The sequence below is a fragment of the Barbus barbus genome, assembly GCF_936440315.1.
Source record: "Barbus barbus genome assembly, chromosome: 15".
Taxonomy (NCBI): Eukaryota; Metazoa; Chordata; class Actinopteri; order Cypriniformes; family Cyprinidae; genus Barbus; species Barbus barbus.
In genome coordinates this window covers 19,904,530-19,927,387 of record NC_136743.1, presented here as the reverse complement: position 1 = coordinate 19,927,387, position 22,858 = coordinate 19,904,530, and the positions used below count along the sequence as shown (strand labels likewise).

Genomic DNA, 22,858 nt, shown 5'->3' with positions numbered 1-22,858 from the left:
ACTAACGCTCTCTCTCAGTGTCCCCTGAAACAGGAGTTCAACACTCTGAATGCTGGTGACTTCTGAATAACCTCCTGAGGTAGTGGGAGCTCACCCTTAAATGACCCCTCACTCTGAAGAGATCTTGGGGGATGTTGAGGGGTCTTCAGACCCTCTGGTAGCCTTGTGGGGACTGAGCGCTTGGAATTTGGAGAATTTTTTTTTCTTCTTCTCCATACTCTCAAAGGCCATGGTCAGCAGATCCTGCACTAAGCAGTTTGTAGACAAAGAATATTATGATAATCCCCTGACCCAATAAAACGGCAAATTAGAATGCTAATCTAAAATAATTACTTGGTGTTGATAGGTTTAATGAAAGATGTTTAGATTATTTTACACAGTTAATAATTGTAGTATTTTTATGTTAGTATAAACATTTTGATTCGAAATTATATGAATTATGCAAGCTATTTAATTCAAAAACTCCTCATTATATCTGCTTGCTTTTAGTCCATATACTGTATGTAACTAATAGAAAACATTTAAATGAGCAGTGAATCAAAATTAATTTGCTTTATTGAAGCTACATGAGTGTTACAGCGAGTTAAAGTCTCTGAAAATAAAAAAAAACTGGTGTGACAATTTTCAAAATTTCACTTTTTTCCCAAATTTCTAGTAAATATTACAAATAATCACAAAGAAACGGCTAATAACACATTAAATTAAAAGTGAAATTTGAAGTGAAAAACCTGGTATAGTATTTTCTTCTAAAACTATACTTATTTTCAACTTTGAAAAATCATTTTTAAACAGTGTATAAGACAATAAATAAGAGGATTATTATTTAAAAAGCTGAAATATTAACACTTTTTAAATCACATTCATACAAAAACAACAACTATAGCCTACCTTATATGATAGTTTACAAAAAAAAAGGGATTTCAGTATTTTTTAATTCTGTGAATAAGAAAAAACAACAACAACATGCTGTATACGTTTAATTTGGCAAATTGTACATCTTCAGGAGGCTGTCACTGGGAGAGGTCTGGCCCTCGCCACCCCCTCGGTGGGGCCCCAAGTGTGCGCAGCGAATCCTCAGTCAGATCTCGGACAGCAGCGGGGAGATGCTGCCGTCCAGAGCGGCAACCCAACACACTTTACGAGAAAATTGGGCAGTTCTTTCACATTCGTCCAAACATGGATAATAACGACACATATCTGCATCTTAGTAAGTGCTTCGTAGTTTCATGTCTTTTTTTTTATTCCCGGAAGTCGTGCTGCTTTCTTTCAATGCCTCTGTGTTCGAGTGTCCCCATGCAGTGTGTTATCTGAAGTACGGATTCTTCAGACGGACTTTGTACGATATGCTCATAAATTGTACGTGCTTGAGTTATCGGCGCAGTCGTGTCATGTGTATTGACTTGGAACCAGTGCCAATGTTAAAATCAGGTGATAAAGATTGTGCCTCTCAGTCAGGGTCAGGGGTTGGCACTTTAATTGCGGTTATGTAATTTATAGCTTCTTGTTAAACTGTTTGCTGTCGAGTAGTTATTAATGGCTCTCAGTTGGTATCTGGACAGCAGTGTGTCGTGGGTTATTTGTTTGTTTATTTATTTATTTAGCAACAGTTTTGACTCTTTAGAAGGGGTATGAAATACCCGAACTAGGATACCATTCACGACTATATTGAAGATCAGAACAGATTTTCAACTACATGTGGAAAATGTTTATTTATTTTCTTATCATGGAGTTAGACTTGCGAACATCTACATTTGGCTCATTCATCAAATCAAGAGGAAATTTGAGAGGAAATGCTGCTGGATAGGTCTGACAGATCACCATCATGCTTCATTTTCTTCTTTAATTTAACCCAGTTTCATCGTATGTTTAATTTATTTAATCAGTTTTCTTTTGGTGTTTAAATGAATGTAATACACATCGTGTTTGTGGCATGTTGTCATAATTCATCACTTCACTGTTTCCCATTATAAAGACTTAACAATGTACTCTGCGTAGCGGTTGTTAAATTGATTATTTTGTTCTAGGTACCATTATGTTAAGTAACTGTTACAGTTTAACAGCTAAAAAAGACGTTATTTAACCACCACGAGCGACAGGTTTAATTTACCTTGAAAATGTAAAAAAAAAAAAAAAAGTAGGCTATATTTTAACAGCACTGGTCATCCTGAGAATGATTTACTGCGTTCATGTTTCTGACTGAAGCAACTAATTTGTCGTCCTGCTTTTGTTAAAATGACTTATTCAGTGTGTATTGAACTGAAATATTAACTATCACCTGTACAGCCTTCAATTCAGGTCTCTGGGGTGAAAGTGTGTTTACATTTATGCTTGTCACAGCATATAACATCAAGTCATTTTGTTGCCTTCATTAACACCCTACTTGTGTTTATTAATCTCACCCCAGAAGCTGTTGTTAGTCCGAGACAAATTGTGAAATATGAAGTCTATTTTAAGATTTTATCAGCCACTCACTGAGTTGCGCGCGCTGCCTCGAGCGGTTTAATTTGCTTTACGCGCGTGTCATTTCACGCACAGAGCATTTTCGCACGCACGGCCTCAACGGGGTCATGCTAAAAATAAAACGTTTTTTTTGTTGTTGCTTTTGCATTGTTGTCACAAAAAATTATATTTTGTGTTATTAATTTATTAGTGGTTTATTATATTTTATCTTGTTAATGATAGCCTAATATTATAAATAAGCAGTTGAAAGAAATAGAAAACTAATATTTATTTTAAAAATAGCCTACTGTTTTTGACAAAAAAATTAAATAAAACCGTAAAAGTTGGCAACAACTATTCATTGTTTTACACATATATAAGGGACATAAAAGACCATTAGATGACGACTTATGCAATAATATGCGTAAGGAAATTCTCATTAAAGAAGTGCATGCAAGCCAAGAGGGCTACAGCTGCACAGAATTTCTCTAAATTGTCTCCAAAATTTGGAATGGACAAAGCATACTACATCATCATACAGTACATCTGATGATTCATGATTTTGTGTATACTGAAAGAGAGAGGCCTTGACTGGCCCTTCAGCATTGTTGTAGCTGTGTGTTCAGCTCATGTTCCAGTAGTCAGTGAATAGAGTGCATGATGAACACATACAAGGCCAGTGTTGTGTCTTGGGTGTTTAAAGACCCTTTCTCTTCCTTGTGCTTGAGGTGGTCTCGTTAGATAAAGCTGCCGTATCCTATTCCACCTTCACTGTTGCAACTAAATGCAAGTGTTGCCCTTCTCATGCTGAGAAGAAACCTAACAACCATTGCCAAGACTGACCCCTCATCTGTCTATGTTTGGTTTTGAACACGTATGTAACGATTCAACATGTTATTGAATTTTACCTACAGCACAGAGCGAGAATTGTTTTATTCAGCATCATTTCTGTTGAGAGAAACCTTCACCATTGATAAAATCTATTGGGATCGGGATCAGTATACATTAGTTTGCATTTAATCTGTAGCTATTCTACACAAAACACTGGAGCACAGAATGCCTGATCCATTAGATAACATTCAGTCTAAAAAAGCAATGGCAAGCACCTTCAACACAGGCCTGGTTGTTATTCAGTTTGCTAATCTAATTGACAATTTTTCTGCCCCAGTTATGACAGTCTCTCCCAAGCACAGTCTCAGAGAAAAGCCATGTTCCCGATCGCTCACCCCCAAGCTCTTCATTGTGTCACTCATGCTCCAAGGTCATTCCTAGATAGAAATATATTTCAATAGCTTCTACTTACTCATTTATATCGCTCTCTGTATTATTACTTTACACTGAATCTGTGTAAAAAATCTGATAAATAAAAAAACATTCCATTAAGGTTTTTTGGGGGTTTTTTTGTATGTGAAATAGTGATTGATTGCCCTTCGTTCAAGATGTTTTAATAAACACTACCACAAAGCCAAATCAGCACACATTCCTTCTGTGACATTTAGAACTAAACCTTATTATCAGATTTTGGGCTTGCATCAATAAAGCAGTTCCCCTGTGAGCCACGGGATGATAATCTCTTTAATCTGAGTAGGTAATCCAGCATCAATCCACAACACATCCCCAGGGGGATTGTCCCATCCAGCCTTACCCCCTTATTCAGCAGGAGAACAGATACTTTAGGATCCAGCATAGTATATCTGTTATCCTGAAAAGATAAACAAACAAATTAACTGACTGCAGTTTGTCAAAATTGCAAAGCAGCAGGGCTTGAATTGAGGGGTTATGTGGGGGGATGGCATCCCCCTGGTCGAAAAAAAAAAATACAAAAAGCATCCCCTCTGTAAAACCACCATCCCCCCTTACCACCCCCTTTGGATTATTAATTTTGTGTATTATGTAAAATTTATCATGCGCATGAAATGTTAAAATTCTCTACTTATGATCATTTACGAACTGAATAACGGCCATTGGCCAATCAGAACTTACTGTAACAAACTGCGCACAAGCGGAAGCAATTTCCTAATTGTTCGTGCAAAATGGTTAAAGCGCAACTTTTGAAGTTTTTTAAGACAACAGAAGGTATGATTTTTTCCTTGATTAGAATTTAAAGACATTCTCCTGACATAATGTATGTGTGACTGTGAGGGACCGAGAGACGATGGGAGAGCTGATGTTATCCAACTCTGAGAGAGAAAAAAATAAATAAAATAAAAAACTCGAGTACAAAAGCATTCATTGCGCGATGAAGCCCATTAGAATACAGTTAGAATGCCCTTATAATTCCAGCAATGAAACAAAAAATACCAATGTATGAGTTTTTACTTTTTTATATTCATTGCACAAGCAATATACTTTTCTGTATATCAGCACATATGTGCGCGAGGCCGCAAGCACAAATGTGCTATTAGTTTTATACAACAGTGCAGAGCAATACGGTGTTCAATTCCGTGAATGAATCAATTTTTGAACAAATCAAGTGAGCCAATGATTCAACGGTCCATTCACTTGTTTCCTTTCTATTGAATCAGCCGTTTTGAACAAATCATTTGATATGTATGATTGTCAGGGAACTGTCGTGTGTGTGTCATGTGTTCCTGCCTCTTGTGCCCTTATTTGGTTTGTTTCCTGTCCTTGTTAAATGTAATCATTAGTTAATTCTTGTCTAGCCGTGTTCGTCTCGTTATCTATGATTTACCTGTGTATATTAGTCCTGTCTGTTCAGTTAAACTTCGTCTGGTCTACTCGTTAACCCTGGTGTGTGATGTCCTTGTCTGCCTTGCCTTGCCATGTCCCGTCCTGATGTTAAGTAAAGACTATTATTTGAGTTTATATCCTCGTCTGCGTGTTCCTGGTTCCTCCCTCGTGTGTGCACCGTGACAGAAGACCAGACCAAAACAGTAAGCGGCGCCCCTTCACCTTGTTTTGTTTTCCGTTTTTGAAAAGTTTTTTGTTTGTTCCTGTTTTGTTTGTCCCTCGCGGCATGGAAGTCGCCACTCGACATCCCGCTTTAGCCCACTGCAAGTCGGCGTGGGAGTTCGGCAGGATTACCGCGAGTGCCGCGAGTCCGCTGGCCGCGAGCCCTGCAGTCTGACGATCGCGGGAGAAGTTCGCCGTTGTCCGCGGCTCATCCAACCCGCCGATCGCGGGAGATATCCGCCGCTGTCCGCGGCTCCCAACCTCGCCGCTCACACCGAGCCCGCCCTTCGCGGGAGTTCACGCCGCCGTCCGCGGCATACCGAGCCCGCCGTTCGCGGGAGTTCACGCCGCCGTCCGCGGCACACCGAGCCCGCCGTTCGCGGGAGTTCACGCCGCCACCTGCGGTTCACCCAAGTCCGCCGTCCGTGGGGAAAGCCAACCCACCGTCGGCGGCTTCACCGTGCCCGCCGTTCGCGGGAGATCAACGCTGCCGTCCGCGGGGAAAGCCAACCCGCCGTCGGCGGCTCCCCCTGTTCACGCCGCCGTCCGCGGCTCCCCTGTGCACGCCGCCGGTCCGCCTCTGACTCAATGCCCGCCGGTCCGCCTCTGACTCAAGCCCGCCGGATTGCCGCTGACTCAAGCCCACCGGATTGCCGCTGACTCAAGCCTGCCGGTCGCCGATACCCTCTCCGTGGATCAAGTCCACATATCACGGCCAGGAGAGCCGTGTTTGTGTTCGTTGTGCCCACAGGAACATTTTAAACTTACCTTGTCGTGTCATGTCTTGTCCATGGAGACTCGTCTGGGGCAGGCGGCTCCTTGAGTTGTGGCCATGGAGGCCAGTCGCAGCCGCTTGCCCCCCCTGTCGCAGAAGTGGAGGAGGTCGCTGAGGGACCCTGTGAGGGCCCCTGACTCCTCGTCATGCCCAGAGGAAGACTCAGCTTCCTAGCCAGCCCAGGAGGGCTTCTGGTTCCTGTGGGATGTCCTGTCGTGTTTGTCTGACCCTGGAGGGTTTCTGTCGTGTCTTGTACTGTTTTGTCTGTCTAGCCCCGGAGGGCTCCTGATACCCCCTGGATTCCCCATGGAAATTTTGGGGGGGGGGGTAGTAGAGCTCTGGGTGGAGTGGGTGGGCCGAAGAAGGATGCCATGGCCACAGTTACCACCTGCCATGGCCTCCTGAGCTCCCTGCTCCACCATGGGTCCTGTCTGTCTGTTCCGCTCTGGAGGTCCCCGTCCTGTGGTCCGTGTCTGTCCTGAGAGGCCTCCAGAGCGCCCACCCCCCCTCCCTGATGGAACTGTTAAGGCTCGGGACGAGCCTTTCGGGAGGGGGGAGTTATGTCAGGGAACTGTCGTGTGTGTGTCATGTGTTCCTGCCTCTTGTGCCCTTATTTGGTTTGTTTCCTGTCCTTGTTAAATGTAATCATTAGTTAATTCTTGTCTAGCCGTGTTCGTCTCGTTATCTATGATTTACCTGTGTATATTAGTCCTGTCTGTTCAGTTAAACTTCGTCTGGTCTACTCGTTAACCCTGGTGTGTGATGTCCTTGTCTGCCTTGCCTTGCCATGTCCCGTCCTGATGTTAAGTAAAGACTATTATTTGAGTTTATATCCTCGTCTGCGTGTTCCTGGTTCCTCCCTCGTGTGTGCACCGTGACAATGATTCAGTAAGTCATTTATTACTTGCTGCCACTTACTGGCAGTTTTATTGTCATATTTATTTATCCATGATAGACCTAATTCAGCCAAGGTGCCAGCAAAAGAACACATTCAGCAAAATATCGTTTAATTATCAATATTGACCAAAATTCCTCGTTTTCAGGCCCCAGAAGGAATTTGTTTTTGTTTTTTTTATAAATAATAGTTAATTTAATTAGGCTAATTTGTAAACCTTTTTAAAAATGAGACCAATTTTGTAATCATTGTGTAAAATTAGCCACAGGACTTCTTCATGTGTTTCTACAAGGTTTTATTTAATGCTAATAAAACACAATGTTCTCTGTCCTTGAGTCAAGGTTTCCTTTTTCAAGCTAGAAGTCAAGGTGTTTGGGTTAAAATGCTATGAAGTCATCTCAGAGTTTGTTTCCATGCATTTTTTTAAAAATAACCAGGATTTCAGCCTATTTCTCATTAGCCTCGTTTCAGTTGTATTTTCATGATAAGCACTCTCTTAGAGTCTTGTTTAGTCTTTCTAGATTAGTTCAATTTCTTATGGCTCCTTAGAATTATCTAGGTGGCCTACAGGGCTACTAAACACACTACATTATAAAGCCACACTAGGTTTAATTGTGGTAACAATAGACTACAATTGTACACTCCACAATTCTATTGAAGCATTCAGAATAGCAATTAATGGCATGCAGCCATATGGTGTTCTGTGCTGTGCAAGCGAATTGAATATTTGGATGATTGAGTGACTGTATTGATTTTCCATAATCCCCACTAGAAAGCAAATTATTGCTTATCATTCTGTCATAGAGATTTGCTGAATAATCAACAAACGATTACTCCCATTCAGATTCATCCCACTTAAGATGCTAATTCCATGAGAATATGTGCGCATGGATCTGTTTCTTGACTACATGAGCATAGAATTCTCTCTCTTACACACACATGTTGGGTTTCCATATTTTATGGGGATATTCCATAGACATCATTTTTTTTTGAGTGTTTTTTATACTGTTCAAACTGTATTTAATTTTTACCCATAAACCTACCAATCACACAAAGCTACAGGTATTTTCAGATTTTCAAAAAAAAACTTTATTCTGTATGATTTAGAAGCCACAAGGACAAGGATTTTGGATATTGCCATCTTTAATGTAGGGTAAAACTGAATATTACATATTACAGTATATTACTGTAAACCTACCGTTTGGGTTTGGTAAGGTTTTTTTAAGAAACCAAGGCTGCATTTATTTGACAAAAAAAATCAGTGCTGTCAAATGATTAATCGTGATTAATCACATCCAAAATAAAAGTTTTTGTTTACAGAATATATGCGTGTGTACTGTGTATATTTATTTTGTATATATAAATACACACACACACGTATATATTTTGAAAATATTTACATACATATATTTACATTCATATAATATAATATAATATAATATATAAACATAACATATTTTTCTTAAATATATACAGTACATGTATATGTGTGTATTTATATATACATAATACATATACACAGTACACACACATATATTCTGTAAACAAAAACTTTTATTTTGGATGTGATTAATCGTGATTAATCGTTTGGCAGCACTAAAAAAAATCTGGCAAAACGTAATATTATGACATATTATTACTTAAAGCAGCCATTACTCCAGTCTTCAGTGTCACATGACACTTCTGTAATCATTGTAATATGCTGACTTGATATCAGCTCAAGAAACATTTATTTTTATCAATTTTGAAAACAGTTGAGTGCTGATTAATATTTTTGTGGCTTTTATTTACAATAGAAATCTTTTTCTAAAAATGTAAAAGTCTTTACTGCCACTTTTGTTTAATGTAAAACATCTTTGCTGAACAAACATTTGAACTGTATCTACAGTATATATATATCTTTCTAAATGTGCATTAATGATCTATTAAGCTACATATTAAGGTATTGTTAAAAAACTGCTTTCTAACGATTGTCTGTGGCTAAAAAAATGGCTAATCGTGAAATCTGTTTCATAACACTGGCACAAACTCTGCAGACCTGTTCAAATTGTGCTTTGAGGATCCTCAGCACGAGTGAAAGAAAGTGCCAGAACTGTGGCTTTGAACATGCACCCAGGCTTTCCAAGGACAGATGTTCTTTCTGATCAGAATGTGACATTTAGAGGTCATTAATAGCACAAGAATCTAGCCAGGGCACGGAGACCACTCTCCCCTAACACACTTGAGTAAGTGTGGGTGCAGAGGATAGCTTTTACAATGTTCCCACTGGTCATCCAGGACATTACAGGACATGTCACAGTGACAGAGCCATCTCAGTGTGAAGAACAGGAGGCATCACAACAAAGACACTTGGAAAGCCACCACTCTATCATGTCTTTAAAATACACTGAGAGTGAGTGAAAATGCTTTATTGGGATGATCTGACTGACTTTGGACTGCGTTTATGCATGTGGCTGATTGTAACATGAATGTGACAACTAAAATGCATGTATTGTGAAGGTATGGTGAGGGTCTAAACTGCATCTCTTCTTAAACTGCATGATATGCTTGGTTTTTATATTGGTGAATGCCATGTTTTGGTGTTACTATTTAAACTGAAATTGCCGTTTTAAGAGTTAAAGCTTTACTTTAGCTGTGCAGCGTGTTGTTCATGCTAGCATTGTAATCTAATGTCTGATGTCTATTAATGTCTATTAGTCGATCAATCAGGTTTTGACCAATGACCAATGCTGGCACCTAGAGCCAATGTAATGCAGATATGCATATTCATTTATATAATGTATTAATAATGAGCATGTGTACATTTAGACCAATGAGTGAGAGACCTGAAATTTGATGCATGTCTGAAATTTGATGTGTGATGATCCATGAGTGCTCGCAGTCACTGCTACTCACTTTCTTGACCCCTGCTACTGTGCAAATGCCATTACTGCAACCATTACTGCCCTCTTTGACAGGGCCCCCAGATGTCTCACAGCATTTCTAGAATGAAAATGTCAAACTGTCACAGCACATTATCTGTATTTATATAGTAGATGAGTATAGAAGATATTTGTGAAACATTCACTATAGTCAACCACAGTGGCGTGCACAGGCCCCCGGATGGGCAGGGGCATCACGATTGTATCACGATTCTTTGTCATGTTGGTTTTTCTATTTTGCAAGCTGTTTGAGCATTACAACCAAACTAATTTCCCTATTAAAAGACAAAGCCTTTCAAGGCAACAAAATATAAAAATGATGGCAGATATTTAGGCCAAAGTGGGTGTAGATAAAAATCTTTGTCATTTTATCTTTGTCATTAAAAAATGAGAACAAAGATACACATTACAAATACACACAATATACAAATAAAATAAACAGTGTTTTATTTTCAGGTACAATAGGTGTATTTAACAAGAAACTGAATGAACAAATATAAAAAATAAAACACTATATAGATTGATTCCTATTAAAGAAAGAGTAGTGAGTGATTTTTATCTTTGTGTTTGGTGTTTTATTAATATTAAAGGAATAATTCACCCAAGAATTAAAATAGGCTAGTGTTTTATTTTTCTACCTTCATTTACTCACTCAAAAGTTGTTTTAAACCTGAGTTTCCTTCTTCTGCTAAACATAAACGCTATTTTGAAGAAGGTGGAAAACCAAACAGTTGCTGGTCCACAGTGACTTCCATAGTATTTTTTTCCCCCTTACTGTCAAAGTCAATGTGGACCAGCAACTGTTTGGTTGCCAGCATTCGTCAAAATATCTTCTTACTGATGTGAACGTATGTATGTGGCACTGTACATTATATTGATACGGCAGCGCCAGAACTGCTGCTGGTAGAATGTGTGCTGTAGCAAGATACAACGATATTTCTTCAAAAGCAGATCGTGGAGACCATTTTATCAGGGCCGCTGCTGGCCAAATGGGTGCCCTAAGCAGGATTTTATTGTTGTGCCCCCTCCCTCAAATATTATGGAAGTAAAGAAAAAAAAAAAAAAACTACTATATGGGTCAAATTAGAACTTTAATAAAATATCAAAGTAAAAAATTGTAATTAAATAATATTATTTACAAATTACAATTGTAGCTCTAGACAGTTACCTATGGCAATAATACAGTTGTCTGATTGATTTTATGGTCTCAAGGATTCAGAAAGTTAAATTAAGCAGTTTTATTACGATAAAACCATGATTAATTTTTGTAAGGGTTGTGATGGCCACATGTTTTTTGTTGAAGAAATTATAGAATTATAGTCATCTATAGCAAAAAGGTGGCCAAAAATGAAAGATTAAGTGGATATCTGAATTAAATGTTTGGTCAATAGCCTATTAAACAAGGTCTTGATCGTCCTGTAAGTATAACAGCAGCAATGACCAGGCCTTTGGCTCCCTTTGCAGGTATTTGTAATAACATGTAATGTTGAAAAAAACAATAGACACCATCACAAAATTTGTAATGGGTTTACTGGTTATAATGGGACTTTGGTTGGTATTGGTATTAATGGAAACTGTAATTGACCCTGTGGGTCTCTACTGGTAATTGGTCACCTTTTATTGGTGGCTTGTTAAAACCAATAAATCCTAATTAAATATGTCCCAAAACACACTACAGAAAACCATTTTTTTAATGGTTTTAATGGTTAAAAGTTGATGGTTTGTAATGGCACTTGTGATTTATTTGTGATGGTGTTAGAATTTTCTGTGATGGTCTATATTGTTTGTTTTCTGCAAGGTTGCCTCATTGTTTTCATATAATGTACTTTGAGTAATTTTAAAGGCTGCTGTTGGCTTAGGTCTGTTTATAACCACACACACACACACACACACACATGTTGGTTTTTGTGGTTTATGGGGACTCTCCATAGGCGTAATGGTTTTTATACTGAACAAACTGTGTGTGCTATTGCCCTACACCTAAACTTAGCCCTCACAGGAGACTTTGTGCATTTTTGAATTACGGGGACATAGGCAGGGTCCTCATAAACCACCTTCATATTGTAATACCTCTGTCATACCCATGTCATTATACAAATTTGTGTCCTCATAAACATGCACACACACACTCTATCAAACACACACACACACACACATACACACACACACATGTATATATATATATATATATATATATATATATATTATCTTAATACTTCTTTGATTATGAATGTAGCCTACCTGAAAGTGACGTGCGGGCTCCGTTTTCATTTTATTTATTTTTTTTATTTTGAGCAACTGGGATGGTGCCACCCCGGTACTTATTTCAACGTCCACGATATCATTCATATCGCACAGACCGACCGGCAAGGCAGGGCCAGCGCCAGGGGGGCATTCCCCCCACCTACCCACCCCTGTGCACGCCACTGGTCAACCATGTATTCATGTATTTAAATTGTAAATTTTTATTTAATGATTAATATTTATATTTTTAACATTGATATTTAAACAAAAATAATAATTTCATTATGGAATTCTAACATATAAAAAATAATAAATTAAATGATTAGATTTACAAATTGTTCATATTAATTTCCAGTAGTTGATGGTGGATACAGACTAATCCCCTATTTCTGTTCTCAGGTTCTTCTTTGCAGGTAACACACGGTCACCTGAGCTCTCCTCCGTCCCAGCCTTCTCTCAGCTCCATGGTGTCCCACCATCACCCCTGCATCATCAACGGTCTAGGGTCGCCATACTCAGTCATCACTTCCTCCTGTCTGGGCTCACCTTCAGTTTCCTTGCCCACCACCTCCAGCATGGGCTACGGAGCGCTCAGCAGTCCACAGGTACAGTACAGAGAAAGAGACAGTAGTTCTCAACTAGGGCCAAACATTTGGAATAATTAAGTTTATTAAACATAATTAAATGTTTTTGAAAGATGTCTCTTATGCTCTACAAGACTGCATTTATTTGATACAAATACAGAAAAATAGTAATACTGTGAAAAGTTATTGCAATTTAGATTTTCTTTTAATATATTTTTTTCAAATGTAATTTATTCCTGTGATGGCAAAGCTGCATTTTCAGAAGCTGTTTCTCCAGTCTTCATGTCACATGATCCTTCAGAAATCATTCTAATATGCTGATTCGGTCATTTATTTGTAGTAGCAAAGCCATTTCAGTTCATTGGTTGAAAAGTGTGGGAACACTGAGGAATATAATTATGTATAATTTTATTTACTGTAGTTACTTTTTATACATTTACAGAAACTAGGAGTGCTCATAGATTAATATAACAAAACTTGGACTGTAGTAGGCCTTTGAATATTGTTGTGGACAATCAGGCGCCTTGGAGTCAAAAAGGCTGAGAATCACTGGTCTATGAGACATTGTAGTATTTATATCAATAGACTGAAGTCTGATAGATTTTAAAGGGATAGTTCACCCAAAAATGAAATTCTGCCATTAATTATTCACCCTCATGTCGTTCCAAACCCGTAAGACCTTTGTTCATCTTTGGAACACAAAATAAGATATTTTTCATCAAAAAGTAATGTACACACATGCATCGTGGTACTGTCATAAATTTTGACACAGAAGAAAATAAATAGTTGAATAAAGTCATTATTTTTCAGGGGGTTTTTGCACACAAAAGGTATTCTTGTAGCTTCATAAAATTAAGGTTGAACCACTGATGTCACATGGAGTATTTTAACGATGTCCTTGCCACCTTTCTGGGCCTTGAATATGGTAGTTGCATTGCTGTTTATGGAGGATCAGAAAGCTCTCGGATTTCATCAAAAATATCTTAATTTGTGTTCCAAAGATGAATGAAGGTCTTGCTGGTTCGGAACGATTAATGGGTGAGTAATTAATGACAGAATTTTTGGGTTAATTATTGTATATTATAAAACTAGTTCAAATTCTCCATTCTCATATCTTCTCTAAACGAGAACAACTTCTAGATGTTTAACAAGCTCAACCTTTTTCTTTGCTTTGCTTTGGATCATTTGTGCTATTTCACAGAAGAGATAGTGGGACAGCCATGCTTCCGATCAGAGAAACTGCAAGAGCGAACCAGAGAGGAAAATGCAGAATGCTCTTTTAATGCATCTCTCCTTTCCTCTACAGGGCCTCCCTCTAGCTCGAGGGAGAACAGCCCATTCAGTTTAGTCTAGCCTAAAAAGAGCTAATATAGCATGACGAGCAGCACTAGTATAACCTTGGCTCACATGGAGAGAGATATCATTGCGTGGAGTCTCCGATACAGCGGGCACAATATGCAACACTTCAAGAAAGCTGTGGAAACGTTCCGTACTATAAGCTGTGAATAGCATCATGTGTGAACGTCTCACCTGAAAGTAGGGACGCCTCTGTAAAGGAACGCTTCTTGTGAACGAGGCCCAAGAGCTCTGAATAATATATGGACTATAGGCAGCAGATTAAAGGGAGTGAACGTGATGGTGGCTGCTGTGTATCACCTTCCGAGCATCTTTCTGCCTCACTGAACGACCCATTTCAGGATAGCGCTCTCACAAAATGAACATATTTGTGTGAGTGTGAATGCATGGGCATTTCTGCTTGTTAAAGTTGACATGAAATCAAAATGTACTTTCTTAATGCATGTTCGTGGTCTTATTAACCATGCATTATTAAAAAAAAAAAGTCTTTATCATCTTTCTTCAGAAAGTCATAACTTTTTTGCTGTCACTTGTGCTGCTGTATGATAGCTAAATCGCTATGCAGCCGTTGTAGTACCTTTTGAAAAAGTTCACTTTAGTATATTTAAAAACTAAGCTAAGCTGATTTAATTGATTTTGATATTGATTTAAGCTGATTTAATAATATTTTTTTTGTGGATCATTTTGGAAATGTTCACTGAAAGCCTGACGTGCATCAATGAGGCCTACTGTTACGAGTTGCTGAGGTAAAAGGCAGGAAGACGATGGATTCAGAATAATCAGGTTCTTTTAATCGTGCAAACGTATTAACAGAATAAATAGCATAAACATAACTTAAAGACACGACGAAGACTACTACTGAACTCAAGGCTTATAGAGAACACAAACTAACGAGGAAACAAGATGATTAATACAAGACAGGTAAAAAGAATAAACGGTGATTAACTAATGACAGGAAACCGACCAAATAAGGACAAACAGGAACTAAACTGAAACCAAACCGTGACACCTACAATCAGTCAGTTCCAAAAAGAAATACAAAACCTGTCATAATTTAAATAAAGCAAGTTGATAAAAAAGACAGAATCTAAGATTTGGTAATAATATCGAATAACAAGAAATTTATAATCAATTTTTTTAGGCTTGTCATTTTTGACCAGGAACACCAACAAGGTTGGAAAATAATCCCAAAAAAGTACAAATATAATTTATTTTTTGGGAAGTTGTTACATGCTGTGTTACATGCAAGTCAGTACATTTTAGTCTAATGCAATGACATTAACTAGCATTTTCTGGAAAAAGAAAATCCTCTCCTTGTCAAAATGACCAAAACACAACATGAGGGTTAAGTGACGCGAGTATACTTAACGAGAAAAAGTGCACTTTAAATATCCGGATGATGCACTTATTTAACAGAAAACATGAAATGTGGAATATTGGACACAGTTGGAAGACAAAATAAGCATTTAAAGCTCATACACTAGATGGTTGAGTACATAGTGCATACTAGTATAAGTGTACAGTGTATAGTACATAATTTGGGACACATTTGTAGTCATAAAAGTGTATTCTCTTTGAAAACACTTAAGTACCCTTGTATTTTATAACTCTGCAGTATTTTGTTTTTAAATATACGTTCAAGATTTGAAGTACACTACAAGTGCACATTCAGTACAATTAAGCACACTGTTTTTCACAAGGGTTAGCAAGTTCACATTCAGGACTGACTCTATTTGAATAGATAGGACAAGTAAAAGTACATACCAGAATAAAGTCACAAGCTTGTTGAATTGTCAAAAATACATTAATTATACAGCATTTATGCAGCAGGAGCTGGTTTGTTGTTGTGTCTAATATTTGAAGTCTGAGATTAGTGCACTGTTGGGTTGAAAGCTAAATACTGTTTGTTTGTTTTTTTGCAAAGTTTAGGGAAAGACAAAATTGTATAAAACATGCATTAACAATTGCAGAGCTCCCAGCTTCATTAAAAATGCGTATCCCGTCATTGTATTTCAAAAAAAGTTGAGCTTTTCAAAAAGACTGTTGACCCACTGGTATGGGTTTAGCTGGTTTGTTTTACGTTTCCATTCCCTGACCTTTCTATCTTTCTCTGGGCATGTGTGTCTAATTCTATAACAGCCGCCTGACCTGTACTTGAACATGATCTTGTTTCGCTCATAAAACTTGCCATGTCAAGTATGACCGTTTGCTGCCATCTACTGGTTAAGTCAAGCTTAATTTACCCTTAGCCAATACTTTCATTGTAATTCATTACTTTTATTTATCGTAACACTCTAAATTATATATTCCATAGTTTTTGTGTTTCACATTACAACCATGTAAACATCTAGAAAACTGTATACTATAAATATCTAATAAGGCTCAAAGCCACAGCAAGTGAATGCAAAAGGAATCATGTCACATGATCCAAAGAGGAAGTGCTCAGGTAACAATTTGATTGTTTAGGTGGTGGGAAACCACACACAGACACAAGCTTACTTTGTTGTTCTTTTCCCTGTCTTTCATTCCAGATGAACTCTTTGAACAATGTTAGCAGCTCAGAAGACATTAAACCTCCTCCAGGACTGGTGGGACTGGGCTGTTACCCCTGCAGCAGCCCGGGGTCCCTCTCCAAACACATCTGTGCCATCTGTGGAGACCGATCCTCAGGTACGTACCCTCATACAGCACATGTACACCAGTACATGTTTAGTCATGCAGATTCTCTCTTTAACTGGAGCCTGACCGACTTCTTGGGATAGTTCACACAAAAATAAAAATCTGTCATTTACTCCCCTCAAACTTGTATGAATTTCTTTCTTTTGTGGAACTTGAAAGAAAATATTTTGACGAATGTTTGTTACCAAACAATTTCGGCTCCTATTGACTTCCATTGTATTATTTGTCCATACTGTGGAATTCAGTAGGACCTGAAACTGTTTGGTTACGAACATTCTTCATAATATCTTCTTTCATTTTCCAGAATAAAGAAAGCCATTCAGGTTTGGAATGACGTGAGGGTGAGTAAATGGAGACAAAATTTTTGGGTGAACTATCACTTTAAAGACATGAAATGATAATGTAACTTACGCTATCTTTGTCTACCTATAGGGAAACATTATGGTGTTTACAGCTGTGAAGGATGCAAGGGCTTCTTCAAGAGAACTATCCGGAAAGACCTCTCGTACACGTGTCGAGACAGTAAAGACTGCCATATTGACAAACGCCAGCGTAACCGCTGCCAGTACTGCCGCTATCAGAAGTGTCTGGCCATGGGCATGAAGAGAGAAGGTGAGTGACTCAAATGAAAGAGAGGTATTTTAGGTATTTATTGTTTATGGATTATTGTTTGAAGTAATAGAAAGGTGCCGTGTGTGCAGCGGTGCAGGACGAGAGGCAGCGGGGTCGGGAAAAGAGTGATAATGAGGTTGAGTCTAGCAGCAGCTTTAATGAAGAAATGCCAGTGGAGAAGATTCTGGACGCTGAACTTGCAGTGGAACCCAAGACTGAGGCTTACATGGAGTCCAGCACGGGCAACTCGGTAAGACACCTCGTAAAGTTTTGTAAGAAGTAATGTGATGTCCAGTAATATTGTAAAAAATAAATAAATATATATATTTCAAATAATAGTATTCTTTTTTTAATATTTGTTAAAATGTTATTTATCCCTGAATTTTCAGCATCATTACTCCAGTATTTTTGAAGAAAATAAAGTTCAAATTAGTATTTATTTGAAAAAGAATCATTTGCAGCATCATAAATGTCTTTATTGTCTTTTGATCAGTTTAATGTATCTTTGCTAAATGAAAGTATTCATTTATTTTTAAAAATCTTACTGAAAAATACCATTTAACAATAGTTTACCAATGAAAACCAATTACAAATAATTAGTTACTTATTAAATAGTCACTTAAGAAGCTACTTTCAGGTATTTTGTTTCAAAGAATATATCTTATTTTAAAGCTTTTTTATATTAGTTGTTATCATGTTATTATATTTTAATTTATAACTTTTTTTTTGCTATATTTTTTTGGGGAATATTATTTGTTTTATTTTTCTTTTGCAGTTATAGCTTCTCAATTAAATTGATCTTGTTTTAAAGATGAGGAAACAAGATTACTTCCAGTGCATTATTATGGTCTTTTCCTCTAAATCTCAGCGCTGTCTAAAGAAACTTTTGAGAGATTAAAGAGAGGGTTTTTTTTTGTCTGTTTATTGAACTTTTATAATTACAAAAGGATAAAGATACAGGCGAATAGAAACAAATATTTTTCCCACACTACTCCCAACCCCAAATACAAAACTAAATTACACACACACACAAACCAACAAAAAAGAGTGTATGACAATTATGTATAGAATAAACTTTGAGTCAGAGTTTAGAAACAATAAATAAATATTACAAATGTAAATGATGTGCATACAATGCACATACTTGTACTTCATACACTTTTGATCAAAATCAAGCCACGATCATAAAATATTTCATTTAAATTGTATTTTTCTTTCCTATGTTCAATGCTTTAATGTGTTCTGATTCTCAGATAAATGACCCAGTGACCAACATCTGCCAGGCTGCAGACAAGCAGCTCTTTACTCTTGTTGAGTGGGCTAAGAGAATCCCGCACTTCTCTGACCTTCCTCTGGATGACCAGGTCATCCTGCTGCGAGCAGGTCGGGATCACTCTGTTCAGATGTTAAATGTGTGTAGAATATACGTGCCACTCTCACTGTCGGTGTGTGTGTGTGTTTAGGTTGGAACGAGCTGCTCATCGCTTCATTCTCACATCGTTCTGTGACGGTTAAGGATGGGATCCTCTTGGCCACCGGCCTGCATGTCCACCGCAGCAGTGCTCACAGCGCAGGGGTCGGCTCTATATTTGACAGGTCAGGTCACAGCACCTCAAACTCTTCCATTGCACATACAATGATATGGACATTTAAGCCACTCTTAAAATACGTGATTGTAAGTTGTAACAAAAATACCAAACCATCTTTCACATAAAATATTTCAAAATATGAGCGTATGTGTTGTATGCACTGATTTTCCATTCATTGCTCCCTCTGCATTTTCAAATAACATTATCCAATCTACTTTTATAATTTTAGGATTGCTTTGATTAGATCGTTTCCCCTTATATTATTGAATCCTTGTAAATCCAGTCTAAACACATAATAATGTTTGCAGGGTATTAACAGAGCTGGTGTCGAAGATGAAGGACATGCAGATGGACAAGACCGAGCTGGGCTGTCTAAGAGCTATCGTCCTCTTTAACCCAGGTAAAGACTTGTCCTGTCCAACATCAACTCTCAGAACCAAGAGTCCATACCATTTCACCATAGACAGATGTACCTAGAAAGCCATTTGACTTATAATTAATTGTTATAGATTAAGGCTGTTGATTTTAAATATTACATTCTGGAACTGTGATTAATTATCTTAAAAAAAATAAAAAAATTGGTAAAAAGATTTTCCTTTTTAATGGATAGGCCAACCAAAAATGAAATTTTTTTCATAACTCCATGGCTTTCTTTTTTCTGCAGAGCACAAACAATATATTTTGAAGATGGTAATCAAAACAAGAAAGTCAAATTTAGAATGACTTGAGGGTGAATAAATGACACAATTTCCATTGAACTCTGCCTTTAAATTTACATCTTTTGAGGACCTTTTCAATAACAAGATGTTGTAACCTGAACGGTTTTGTTTGCTTTTTTAACAGTGTAGAATGGTTATGTAAAGAAAATGCAAGTAATGAGAATTTCCTGTTTGGACAGCAGCATTCAGTTTCAAGTCAGGACAATGAAATGCATGTGTTCTTATGTTTTATGTAACTGTCCCTTTTATAGATGCAAAAGGATTGTCAAACCCATCAGAGGTCGAGGCATTACGGGAAAAAGTGTATGCTGCACTGGAGTCCTACACCAAACACAATTACCCCGATCAGCCCGGCAGGTAGTTCCCGCTCTGCCACTTCGATGTTTTATTGATGCCACAGCACTCATGACAGACTTTGACTTGTTATTAGTGTGAACAGATACAGTATGTAGGTCATGCAGGTGTAGCGGTGGAGTCTGAGCGTTTTTTTTCTCTTGTCACTCAGGTTTGCCAAGCTGCTCCTCCGTCTGCCCGCTCTGCGCTCCATAGGACTGAAGTGCCTGGAGCATCTGTTCTTCTTCAAACTCATCGGAGACACACCTATAGACACTTTCCTCATGGAGATGTTGGAAGCGCCACATCAAATCACATGACACAACTCTTACTGTGTGTAAATATCCCCCAGCGCACACTTAACCCCATTATAACAAAAAGAAGTTCTTATTTTGTACCAAGCACAATGTGAAAAACAAACAAATACAAAAGATTTGTATTGGTATTTTCAAAGAAAGAGACACTGTTGAAGTAAATTGTGAGAGTACTGTAAACCTTTATTTTGTACATAGATTTGACCATCTGTGATAGCTGCAGAAACTAAATGTGAAAATATTTAATTCAAAGCAAAACTGTATAAACAGTCACCAGCAATGAGTTTAGAATTCTGTGAAAATAAAAAAAAATCTTTTAAAATGTTTTGTTGTTGCCTTATTTTGAAATAATCTTCAGTGAAAGAGGTGCAGAGATGCAGATGCATTTTCTACCTAAATTCAAACATTAGGAAAAAAGCAACTAAGAGCTGTAAAATAAAATTCAGATTCACCTTCCTTTGTCACGCATATTCACAACCACATATCTTTATAATCTTACTAATATCATATTTTTTATATATGTATTTAATTATAAAAAATTATTACATGAAAAATAGTATGAATTCAATATATTTAATGTAAGGGTTATTTTATTTTTTATATATATATATATACAATAGACTACCATTCAAAAGTTAGGTAAGTTTTTTAAATAAATAAATTAGCAGTTCTATTCAGCAACAGTTTATTAAAAAATTGACAGTAAACATTTTTATTGTTACAAAAGATTTATTTTTCAAACTGTTCTTTTGAACTTTCTCTTTATCAGGGATGCTGGGGAAAAAATGATCATGGTTTCCACAAATATATTAATCAGCACAACTGTTTTCAACAATGACAATCAGAAATGTTTCTTGAGCATCAAATCATCATATTAGAATGATTTCTGAAGAATCGTGTGACACTGAAGACTGGAGTAATGGCTGCTGAAAATTCAGCTTTGCCATCACAGAAATAAATTACATTTTAAAATTTCTTAACATATAGAAGATAGTTATTTATATTTAATTATAAGATATACAAAGATTGGTCTGCACTCTAAAATCTTTTTTTTTTATTTTAAAGTAGGGTATAAAAACATGTTTCGGCTATCTGCCTTCATCTGTGTTATTATTTCAGTTTATTTAATTATATACAAATATTTTATCATAAAACTATTTATGAGTTAGATCATGAGCCCCCGTGCAGTAACTTTATGTAAGTGAGGTGTCATAGTGTTATTCGGGTCTGTCTGATTCTAAATCAATTAATCTGTGACTCTAGATGGGAAACTACTTTTTTTCCCCCTGAAATTAAAAAGCACTTGTAAAATGTCTGGAGCAGGCAGGAAAGGAACACCATTAATGCGTTTCTCAGCAGGCATGAATGAAATGTGCTTCTTTCATCCGTCTCTGTTGTGTGTCTAGACTGATGGTATTTATGGAACTGAAAATGCACTTTATGTTTCCATGTGTTTTGATAACAATGCCATAAAAATATGTGGATAAATAATTTCTTGATTAAACAGACATACCACAAACTTCACAAAATGGCAGAGATTTTTTGTTAAAGTTTCACCCCTGATCGGATTCAGTCAAATCTGATTCAGTCACATGACATTCCGTGCTCATTCGTTATTTATATAATCATCTGTAGGGCAAACAAACCCTTACCAAAAAGTAGTATACACTTCAGGTTTATTTTATTAAGTATACTTTATGTAGTAGGTATACAAATATCAGTGTACTAGTAGTATACTAAGTGTACTATTTCAATACTCATTGGGACTAGTCTAGATGGTACGCCGGACATCGCCCGCGACGACGATCATCGTGTCAGGACCGCTTCCCACGTATCGACGAGGAAGCGAAAGGTTCAGTAGACTGTTTGCTTTAAACGAGTGGTTATTGTCATGGTGTAAAGAACAGAAACTGCTCTTTGTTAATAATTGGAATCTTTTCTGGGAGCGTCCTAGGCTTTTCCGTGCTGATGGCCTGCACCCCAGCAGAGTCGGAGCGGAACTCCTGTCGGACAACATCTCCAGGACGCTACGCTCCATCTGACTAATAAGCCAATTCTCAAATAACTGCTGTGATGACTTTTGTTCTACCCACTTAAATGATAGAAGTACTTGCGTTGTCCAAGCTATACAGACTGTGTCTGTTCCCCGAATAGCGAGGTCAAAATATAAATTTAATGCAGGATCTAGAAAAAATCTGATCGTGATTAAACCAGAAAAACGCAAAATAAACGAACAAAAACTATTTTTAAAGCTTGGGCTCCTAAATATTAGATCACTCGCACCCAAAGCAGTTATTGTAAATGAAATGATCCCAGATAATAATTTTGATGTAGTCTGCCAGACTGAAACCAAATGAATATTTTGGTCTAAATGAGTCTACTCCACCAAGCTACTGTTATAAACATGAGCCCCGTCAGACTAGTCGTGGTGGAGGTGTGGCAACAATATATAGTGATATTCTCAATGTTACTCAGAAAACAGGAT

The 22,858-nt window shown here is 37.4% G+C and overlaps 1 protein-coding gene across 3 annotated transcripts; it reads left to right on the top strand.

Moving 5' to 3' along the window:
* The first annotated feature begins 1,045 nt into the window (after positions 1 to 1,045).
* On the top strand, positions 1,046 to 20,691 carry LOC306880995 (retinoic acid receptor RXR-gamma-A-like). Of its 3 annotated transcripts, none has more exons than XM_079434790.1 (10): positions 1,046 to 1,207; positions 12,587 to 12,792; positions 16,659 to 16,797; positions 17,239 to 17,418; positions 17,493 to 17,668; positions 18,672 to 18,801; positions 18,882 to 19,014; positions 19,316 to 19,407; positions 19,978 to 20,083; positions 20,232 to 20,671. In XM_079434790.1, the coding sequence occupies exons 1-10, from the start codon at positions 1,177 to 1,179 to the stop codon at positions 20,377 to 20,379; spliced, it is 1,341 nt and encodes a 446-aa protein (XP_079290916.1). In that variant the 5' UTR covers positions 1,046 to 1,176; the 3' UTR covers positions 20,380 to 20,671. The 3 variants fall into 3 exon arrangements, with proteins under 3 accessions (XP_079290916.1, XP_079290917.1, XP_079290918.1); XM_079434791.1 differs by having other exon boundaries at positions 1,059 to 1,207; positions 17,508 to 17,668; positions 20,232 to 20,691; XM_079434792.1 differs by lacking the exons at positions 1,046 to 1,207; positions 12,587 to 12,792 and adding an exon at positions 16,556 to 16,573 and having other exon boundaries at positions 17,508 to 17,668; positions 20,232 to 20,691.
* Positions 20,692 to 22,858: the final 2,167 nt, after the last annotated feature.